The sequence below is a fragment of the Hylaeus anthracinus genome, unplaced genomic scaffold (genome assembly GCF_026225885.1).
Source record: "Hylaeus anthracinus isolate JK02 unplaced genomic scaffold, UHH_iyHylAnth1.0_haploid 3, whole genome shotgun sequence".
Classification (NCBI taxonomy): domain Eukaryota; kingdom Metazoa; phylum Arthropoda; class Insecta; order Hymenoptera; family Colletidae; genus Hylaeus; species Hylaeus anthracinus.
In genome coordinates this window covers 13,897,654-13,908,072 of record NW_026535284.1, presented here as the reverse complement: position 1 = coordinate 13,908,072, position 10,419 = coordinate 13,897,654, and the positions used below count along the sequence as shown (strand labels likewise).

At 33.6% G+C, this 10,419-nt stretch overlaps 2 protein-coding genes across 5 annotated transcripts; both read right to left on the bottom strand.

Annotated features, from left to right (window-relative positions):
- Window positions 1-127: 127 nt before the first annotated feature.
- Window positions 128-2,546, bottom strand: LOC128893831 (RING-type E3 ubiquitin-protein ligase PPIL2). The gene is made up of 9 exons (XM_054155088.1): window positions 2,360-2,546; window positions 1,907-2,273; window positions 1,664-1,829; window positions 1,434-1,582; window positions 1,232-1,355; window positions 1,024-1,172; window positions 804-955; window positions 389-724; window positions 128-318 (listed from the first exon to the last, which is right to left on the bottom strand). Exons 1-9 carry the CDS (start codon window positions 2,389-2,391, stop codon window positions 237-239), a joined length of 1,557 nt encoding a protein of 518 aa, XP_054011063.1. The 5' UTR covers window positions 2,392-2,546; the 3' UTR covers window positions 128-236.
- Window positions 2,547-2,823: 277 nt separating this feature from the next.
- On the bottom strand, window positions 2,824-9,843 carry LOC128893822 (proteasome activator complex subunit 4-like). Of its 4 annotated transcripts, XM_054155066.1 has the most exons (14): window positions 9,709-9,843; window positions 9,353-9,593; window positions 9,089-9,229; window positions 8,828-8,999; window positions 8,367-8,765; window positions 8,136-8,284; window positions 7,735-8,057; window positions 6,676-7,648; window positions 6,325-6,595; window positions 5,866-6,249; window positions 5,230-5,796; window positions 3,586-5,154; window positions 3,286-3,510; window positions 2,824-3,218 (listed from the first exon to the last, which is right to left on the bottom strand). In XM_054155066.1, exons 2-14 carry the CDS (start codon window positions 9,544-9,546, stop codon window positions 3,075-3,077), a joined length of 5,511 nt encoding a protein of 1,836 aa, XP_054011041.1. In that variant the 5' UTR covers window positions 9,547-9,593; window positions 9,709-9,843; the 3' UTR covers window positions 2,824-3,074. The 4 variants fall into 4 exon arrangements, with proteins under 4 accessions (XP_054011041.1, XP_054011039.1, XP_054011040.1 ...); XM_054155064.1 differs by having other exon boundaries at window positions 9,353-9,794; XM_054155065.1 differs by having other exon boundaries at window positions 8,367-8,750; window positions 9,353-9,794.
- Between the last annotated feature and the right edge of the window lie 576 nt (window positions 9,844-10,419).

The following is a 10,419-nucleotide window of genomic DNA, read 5'->3' as shown; positions in this document are numbered from 1 at the left end:
CACGAAACTAGTATAAATAAAACAATTGTTATGTTTAATGATAATGTAGAATACTGTAGATCAATATAAATATTTGTATCAAACGTGTTTCTTCGCGTATATTCTTAACAGCGATAACAATAACCAGGAACATGTAAACGATAGTTTATTTGTCGTACAATTTAAAATACATAATTGTGAAAATATCTTACATTTGAAATATAAAATAATAAATAATTCAAATTTATACAATTACTCTACCAAGAAGAAAAATCTCCGAACGAACTTGGCGTGACCTTTTTCTTCTTGACTACAGGCTCGACCTCACCCTTTTCCGCTCTGTAAACAAATTTAAGTAATTAATGATATCATTAAATTGTTTCAACCTCTACTCATTATTTGACATTACTTGTCCTGCCCTTGATTCATTCTGATATATTTTCCCACACCCGATCGATATACTTTTAATTCGTTTTTTTCTGCGTTGTCGGAGGATTTACTCTTTGCTGCTTCTTGTGCTAATCGCTCAACTTCGGCTGCACGCTCTGCGATCAACTGCTCGTCGGCTTCTTGAAATGGATCAACAAAAACCTGAGCTTTCTGTATTATTATATCTTCTATAGGTCTATCCTTGTTGTCCACTTCGACCTTTTCAATGGCGTTTAGCGTTTCTAATCCACCTACTATTTTCCCAAAGACGGTATGCTTGCGATCCAGATGTCTACACGATCGAAATGTGATGAAACTGTAACGAAATAAAATACAACTAGGTCCTAATATAACTGTATTTATGAATGTATAAAAATGCATGATAATATATATACAATTGCGATCCATTTGTGTTTGGCCCAGAGTTCGCCATTGATAAAATTCCTCTGCCTTGATGAATCAAGTTTGGCTTGAATTCATCTTCGAATTTTTTCCCCCAAATAGATGTCCCTCCGTTACCAGTGTTTGTAGGATCACCTCCTTGTATCTAAATAAATCGATATTAATTTTGACATTGTTTACAGTTATTATGTAAAAAAAAATTAATATCTATACCATGAAATTCCGTATGGATCTATGAAATTTTGTTCCATCATAGTATGTGTTCTGACAATGTTTTATAAAATTTTCACACGTTTTTGGAACAAGATCACAGTGAAGCTCTAAGTTCAAAGCACCATAGTTTGTGACAATCCTTACATATCCTGAAGAGAAGTATTACATAGTTAAATAAACAATAAAGCACATGGTATTATTTATCTACCTTTCTTTTTTACTCTCTCGTATCGTACTAAATCTTCCGCGATAACCGCTGCTTGATGCATAGTTTCTGTTGGCATTACTGTTGATGTAAACCCAGCTGCTACAGCACCAGTAGAGTAGTGTGCCTATGTGTAAATATTATTATAATTGCATACAACATTTGGTACCACTAATGTAAAATATGCTTGTAGTAATATACTAACTGCATTAAATTTATCTGCTTTTGGTTTAGAAATTTCATGCTTGGTTTCAGCTTGTTTATAATCTCTATCCAACTCTGCTAATATTTCTTTAGTTTCCATTGATACAGTTTTCAATTTTGCATTTGGATTACTTCTTTCTTTTATAGTTTCTGCAGCATTATTTTAAATTTTGATAAATACAGAATTATTGATATGAAATAAATCCTAAAATTGTAAATATATAATATTACCTTCATCTTCAACTCTTATATTATTTTTGATATGATGAAAAGTTGATAAATTAAATTTTGTGGCATAGCTTGGATCTTGAATTACAATAATGTCCTTACGTGCAAAAGGTTGATCATTCACTAAATCTTTCCAATTACGTGTTTTTATATTCAATTGTTCTACTGCCTAAAAAATCGCAGATGGTAAATTAATTAATTACCAACAGTTACTTATACAAATTTAGAAATCATATTTATCTATACCTCGTGTGAAAACACATTTCCTGTTGTTTTAATAGCAACAATATGAGAATGTTTACTAAACAGTTTAAATAAAACTGGACAATGATATTGTCCTTCTGCATTCTTAAAAAAATTTAATTTTATTAAAGACTTTGGATCTAAAGGCTTCCCAGTAACAGGATTGTGCTTATATCTCTTTATATATTCTAATATTGGTTCTAATTCAAAGATATTTCCCTGGGCATCACAATAGGGATGTTCAAAGGGTTGCAAACTTAAACAACAATGGTCAAAAGGTAAACGACGAAATGTTGAATCTTCATTAGAGTCAGAAGTACCTGACCTCTTTCCACCATACAATGTTGTCCATTCTGTATATGTTAAATACCTATGAGAAAATACATTCTTTTATTATAAATAATTCTATAGAAAGAATTTTGACGTTCTAACCTAAGTGACATGTTTGTATCTTACATTTTATCTTTTTGATGTTGACGTTTACCCATTTTGACTGATTTATTTAACGATTCACTTTAAGAAATAACACCGTAGGAGTTAATTACTTCAATAATAAAGTTTCTTTAATTTTTCATTAATATGTTAGTATACTCGATCGATTCATGTACACAATTCTTGGTAACAGTGGCGGCATCGGTGGCGAAACGCTCAAGTTTGTAGTGAAAATAATTCCCACTAGATGGCGCCACCGACACCTTTAACACAAAATTCTCTATTTTTCATAAATGAATAATTAGAATGATTCATTGGTTTATAGCGTTTCTTAGTATATGAAAATTATTATTTTTGTGAATAATTATTTAATACAGCAATAATTATAGACCCTTTAGTTAGTGTCACCATCTAGTAGAAACAGTGGGAACTATTTTGGTACAGGTTAAATTTTAGACTTACATATTTTAGAAATGGACAGTTTCGTCTTATTTTTATTTTTTTTTTGGGGGGAGAGGGGAATGTGAGATAAATAATTACGGTAAATATATTATGTTAGCACAGCACCAAATAATTAAAAAAATTTCTAAACATTATGAGACTAATTATTACATTATCACTACAAAGTATTTTTTTTATAATTCTTCACGATTGTGTCCTTGATGACCGTCAACACAGCTTGCACATAAAAATTCAATTACAACCATAGGAAACGTATGATACAAGTTTTAGTATTCTATCAAGCATAATGGAATGGAGGCATTGTCAAGTCTTGTAACACAGCTAACTGTTCTTCTGTGAAATGCTGTGCATATCCGTTTATTCCCTTCCATCCATTATAATGTGTTCTCTTAAAATCGTCAAGAGTTTTCCTAATTGTCGTCTGCAAATAAATAGATTCATATAGCAATAATAAACAATACGTACGTGCCTCAAATTTGTATACCGACCGGTATAGGTTGCGGATCATTCATGTGCGGACTGAGGTGCTCAAAAATCGAGGGTACGTATGTTGGTATATTATATGGATGAGCTTGTATGAATGCACACATTCCTAATACAGCTGCGTGACGAATACGTATAGCGTCAATTTTCAAATTCTTAGCCTCACTATGCGAGTGATTCGATTGTTCCCTCTTATGCAATTTAGTTTTTGCTTTTTTCTTAAACTCGTCCTACAAAATGACAAAACTTTATATAAACAATCTCTATTTTTATCAATACGTTAGAAATAATTTGAGAATACTGACCAATAAATTTTCTTGTTCTGGTATAAACGCACAATGTAATAACCCACTTAGAACTTGCCCAGCGCTTTTCCTTACTTCCAATCGTTCATCTTCTAATAAACGTAAAACTATATCTTTGACACAATCGACCCATGCTGAGTTACTTAAAAATGTGCTCATATTATGAAACACTAATACTTGAAGAAATTGCAAGCAAGTAGATCGCGTCCACCAAGACGAATGTTTCGACATTTGTATCATTGCCTCTAATGCTATTGGTATATCACGCGACAAGGTAAACGCTTGCGCAAGTACCCCTAACGTAGATTTACAAAGCTTTGTCAGTTCTTCGTCTGTGTCACAGTTTTCCAATTGACATATAATCGGAAATATCTGGTAAAATTCTGGCTGCAGGCCATTTTGTGAACGAATCACAGTATTCGTAATCCATTTGCAAACTGTCTTAAGTAATCGAATGGCTGTCTCTCGATCTTCCATATTTATTTTTGATTCTTTTAATGAGTCGTTGCATTTAATATTGGCCACTTGCGTAGATAAGGATTGTTCTTCTTTGCTAACAAATGTTACATTTTCATTTACAAGAGATCGTAGTTTTGGTACTATTTTATTTATTAAGTCTTCTATTCGCGGTGTTGATTGATCCTTTAAGGCTTGTGGAAATCTTAAATCTGCGGTGAACACTGTCACTAGAACGGAACCTAATCGTTCTCTTACATTCTCGAACGGACTTGCCAGTAATCTATCTTCTGTGCGTTTCAACAGACGATGTAATAATTCCGAAACTCGCCACGAGTGTTCGTCAAGGGCCACTTGTAAAGTAAACAAACGGCCACATTCAGCAAAGGACGACTCCGAGTCATCTAAACGAAGTTCTTCCATCAGACATTCCAGTAACCAATAATGTCTATTTGGATCTCTTTTTTGTTGCGCCGAGGCGAAACACACACCCCAATCCATGACAGATTCTACTGTCAAATTAGCTAAGGCAAGCCTTATAATTGGTAATAGAGAATCCCACATTTCGCAAACCATGTTATATGGCCAATGTTTCGAACCCTTAATAATTCCAGCTATAATTTCTGCCGCGCATCTTTGGCTACTCTCTTGTTTCTCTGTAACTAATTTACGTAAATGTGGCACAAAGTGCTTCAAAAATAATATCCCGTGATTACGAAAGAGACCTTTGAAAAGAAAAAATTTGTAAGTATTGAATTTATCTTTGCCTTTTTTTTCTTCAAGGCTAAAGAACCTTATGAGTTTCTCAATATTTTGGGGATCGTTAAAGAAGTGAACGACTTCTTTCTCGTGGTCTGTTAAAGTTCGAACATTTGCATCTAGACATGGTTGTTTCGATGACGGTGCATAAATTTCTATTTTCTTTGGCCACGTATAATATCCGATGTAAGTATCGTGCACGAATCTAGGTTCGTCCCATTGTTCCGCAGTCACAGGACGAGTTTCGTAATTATATTGAAGCCAAGCATTGTCTGGTCTTTGTCCTGGCATTAACTTCTGAGATTGATTTTCTTGCGATGAATCATTCTCCAGCGTTGGTGGGTCGATAGTTATCTTTGAATAGAAAAGTTACATTTTAAGCCATGTCCAAGTCATGTACAAAATAAATTTTTCATCGATATACCCTACCTTTAAATGTTCCCTCTTTTGTTGTTTCAACATAAACATAACCACTTTAATAGCAATTTTTCTTTCTTGTAACGAGTCATGTATTAACGCTTCTAAAAAGTAACGAACGACTTTCGGAGGATACATTTGATCTGGATGAACTAAGTCTCGAATAAAGCTCATTGCCATTAAGCGATGTCTCCAATGCAAATTCTTTTCCAAAAGAGCACAATACAAATCGTCCACCAAACCATTATAAGACGTAAGATTAGATTCTTCTGTCTCTCGGACTATTTCTAAACCTTTTTCGATTTCTTCTTTAGAAGGCTGAGGTAGGTTAGGTTGTGGATAAGTTGACCATAAATTAGCCGCAATCGTTAAACATGTTTCTGGTAGTTCAAGTTTGATAGAAATTGTTGGGAAGTGTTTATTTACAGTTTCCACTAAGTTTTCTTTTAAACGGATTACGGACAATTTCTCAGACGTTTTAGAAAGTACTATAGCTGGCCATAAAGATCTCAGCATTTTCCAATCGCGTTTCATAATTATGGGATCTTGTTGCGGACCAAACAAAATATATAAAACACCCTGTTATAAAATAGCAATGTTAACGAAAAATCTCGTAAGAAGTTATTTCATTTTTATTATTATTATTACCTTATAAGCGTCATGATTTTCTTCAGCATCCTTTTTTAATATATCAATTATCTGTGGAACGATGAACGTATAAGAGTATGATAAATGTTGAAGAGCGCGGGAGAGACTGGATTGAGCCTGCGATCTCACATCGGCGTACCTGCTGGTAGCCAATGCGAACAGTTCTAACATTATTTCTTTATGAGTTTGTGTTAAGTTAGAAAACTGTGAATGAACACGCGTTTCGTGTTGAATCTCTGCACATTGTAATACAAACGGTCCCATTAGTCCTTTGTTTCCTCCTAAATAATCCTTCATCATTTTCATTACAATTTGGAAATGTTTGCGCCTCGCTTTATGAGCATCGGATAAGCGAATTTTTCCTAATAAAAGACTATTCCAAATCTAGAATTAAAAGTTCAAATTAACTTAACTTCTTTTACTAACTGATATCATACAGTATTACATTAAAATGAATACCTTTATTAAAATAAATAAACTTTTCGTGTCGTCCTCCGCATTCTTCAATATTACTTTTTGTACATTATTCATAAGCGTGGTAATAGAGCGTCTCACATTACTGCCATCAGGCATTAATATTTCTTCCTTTTTACCAAGCGTTGGCGTAAAAGACACCCACTTTAAAGACGATTTTACTGTAACTAATGGTTCTTCTTGCCAGACTGGTAAAACAGACTCACAAGCTTGAACAATGCTGTTTATGATATTTAAACTAGTCAGCAACTCTTCCCTGCAATCATATACATATACGTACGTTAATAGCTTCATTTGATTTAACGGAACGAAAATTAATATTTGATAATAACTAACCTCGTCAGAGTATTCCAGTCTTCGCAATATTTTTGTAATTTACTTATTTCAGGCAAAAGATATTTATAGAATATTTGTTTTACCGCGACCATTTCTTCTTCACCAGGAATATACCACTTAACGCTCAAAGTATTAATATCTAGAGCTTGTCCCCAGTGCATGACCTCAGTACATGTAAATTGATATGGCATCATAGTAGATAAAGAAGAAAGAATAGATTTCAAAAGTGTACAAGCTAGGTCGTTTCCTTCTCTTGATTTTAAAACTAGGACTCGATCCAGGACAGTAGTTAATGTATTTACATATGGTAACAAATTATTCCCAGGTGTACAAGTGATTGAGGATAATAATAACATCGCGTATAAAAGACGACCGTCTAAATTTTCTTCTTTTATAATATCATTACTTTCACCAGTAATGTCTAAAATAGTTTGTGAAAGTACAGGTACCAACGAATGCAAAGTTTTTTTGCCATTAACACGAGCGAATATTCGACACAGCACGGCGGCCAGCTGTCCAGCAACCTTAGTTTCTAGAATATGCTCAGTTACGAACGTGCGTAATTTGTGCAAAGCGCACTCAAAGATCTTGTCGTTAATCTGTATTAACAACACTGTACACACTTCCCTCAGTACAGTTTCCGTAACTTTTTCCAATTTACTTCTCCCATCGCCAGCACGAGTTTCCAGTCTAACAGTTTCTAGAGAACTAGAATCTATAAAAGAAAACACTCTGTCCAGAAATTGTAAAACAAAGTCTTCAAATCTCGCTGTTGCAGTTTCGTAAATGATTCTCTCTTCCTCGTCCACTATTGTAGTTAGTATGGAAGGGTCTACAATAGGAATATAAGTAGCATAGACTGAGATGAGACGAAAAGCAACAAAGCATTTTTCTGTGTCGTTTGGATCGATGCTAGGCAAAAGTAAAAATAGTAATGGCAGAATATGCGTTGGTCCTTCTGGATAAGTGTAACCTAAAACAAAGCAAAAGAAAACTCATTTTGTAACCAAAGTAAAACTAATAATTTCAAATAATATGCAACAAGAATACGACTCATACCTTTATTTATATTTCTAGATCCTTCTGCCATTGGTCTAGCTATGGCTGCCATGTAACTCAATGTAGCATTCAATTTATATGGCTCTGTTGTAAGAGAGTCCAATGTAGAAGAGACTCTTTCCAAAACATCTGGGATTACTAAACTAGGCCTCATAGTGGCAAGATGTTGCAATGCTTGAGAGGCATCGCTAACGCATAGCTTGCTAGCCATAGCTGTCATGGTTACTGGCATCATACTTTTGACAAACGCGTCGATATCGCTATCAGTTAATTTGCTCTCTTCAGGAACAGGTGTCTCCCATGTTTGCTTAGCATATCGTTCTCTATAGTAGTAGTAAAATACGCGTTACTAATTTCTGAAGAATTATAAAAATATATTCTAACAATACAATGATACTTACTTGTGTAAACGTGCGACAAAATGATATGGAAGCTTTACAAGAATTTCCTTTAATTTTCCCAGCCATCTGCCAGTATTGGCTGGATGAAAATATGTCTCTATAGTTTTTAAAAATTTTTCAAGATACATTTGGGCAGATGAACCATTTCCCTGAAAATATACATCATATTTCATTCCTTTTAATATAGTTAGAATTGGTACTTAATAAATTAAATGGCTGATAAAATCCTACCAGAACTGCTGCTATCCATATGGCTATGGGAGATGTGTCTATTTTGTGATATTTACATCTCTGTATTTGATTGTAAGTTACTGGTAGCCTTAAGCATCGCACAAATCTGGTAAACATTAATGGAATATGGGGTTCCCAATTAATGTATCCAATGTTATGAGAAGCCAATCTTGCCATTAACCACATCATACCATTTTCCCAAGTTGGTGCATTATGACAGACCTCCCATAATGACATAAATTCATTGAACCATAATTCATGTCCGATAGAATGATGTTTAGGAGATAACTGTACTGGTAAGAACCATTCTAATGTTTCCAAACTTGCAGACATCATTACGGAATCGAGGGGGAAGAAAGTTGGTCTCAACTCATCTAATATTTCCTGTGTTGCACTCAACTATTGTAATGAATTAATCTCGATCCTTTCACCGACTTATTTTCAATAAAATAATCACTTACAGGAAAATAAATTTTTACAGCATGTACAAGTATGTTTAATGTATCTGATAAACATGCGAAAGAACGATACATTCCCAAGAAAGGTTCTTCATTTGCAGTTACATGATCAACTAAATCAAAGAGAGGTTTCCATGGAAGTTCTAGCTCATCAGGAGAAATTAATCCTTTCTTCCTAAGAATATGAGGACAATGGTAAACTCAAGCATGATGATTAATAATAACACAATGCAAAATTATATGTAAAAATAAAATCAAACTTACTTCAATAATAAAATTAGTGTGAAACTAAATCCACTCACTAAAAATGGTTCAAGTTCAGGAATTGTAACCAGTTCATACATTAATTTTATAAATAAAATATGATCTTCTTTACTGAATTTCATTCCATAGATTTTTATGTACCTATAATAAATACACATAAATATTATATTTAACTTCAAACAAATCTAACTAGTGACAGCTCATTCATTTGAATGATGAATTCAACTTTATTTTACAAATAATAAAGAAGTTTCAAATGCTTACTCGAATAATCTAGTAACCCAAAGAACACATCCTGGTTGTATTTCACGAAGTATAACAGCTCGTCCTAAATTTGCCTTGATCTCAGCTAACAAAGCCTGAGATTCCGTCTCTAAATCAGTTACATAAGGTAACAATTTATTGTATTTAGGTTTCCTTTGAAATTGAATATTGACACTTCCAGTCCGTGAACCCATGGTTTCTCTATTCTTTAAACTTTTGTAGTTGCAAGTATCTTCAGCTTCTTCGTTCATAGTTATTTAAACGTATTGTCACAAGAAAACGATACAGGTTAAGCAGATGTAACTCACTAAAAAGCCCGCGACACAATGCGAAATCATGTACGTTTAATACATTACCGAGTCGGCGACAACTTGCTTATTTTCTTCTTCATTTTTATCGAGTCATGTTTTGCATGTCAGTAGCCATATTTGATGCATTAACTTTGAAAGGTTCGAAGGAAAACCGTTAGTATAGTTCGTGTACACGCACATGGAACTAGAGAAAGATCGATGGCAACTGTCGATACATCGATGTTCACTAGACCAGCGGTTCTCAAACTAGCATTCACATTATTGGGAAATTATGAACGAATTTCCAATGGAAATTTATAAGCTCTCAGAAGAGATAAGAAATATTATATTGGATGCATTTAGCAAGGCTTATACATACAAATTACAGGAAACTATCCTGGTCTTAGTACCAGTGGTGCTATCGGTGGGAAAACGTTCAAGTTTATAGTGAAAATAGTTCCTACTGTTACTGCTAGATGGCACCACTAACTAAAGGAATCGATAATTAGTGCTGCATTAAATACCTATTAGGATAAATGTTTAAAAAATATATTGAAATGATATATTGTAGGGTTATTAAGCAAAGAATCGTATCAGTTATGTATTTGTGAAAAATAACGAATAATTGATTAAAAGATATCAGTGACGCCATCTAGCAGTAACAGTGGAAATTATTTTTACTACAAACGTGATTTATTATAGAATACATTTACAAATTGTTTGTAAAAAGTGGATTGAAGGTATCTTTTTATATTACTTTTATACATAGAGATAAAA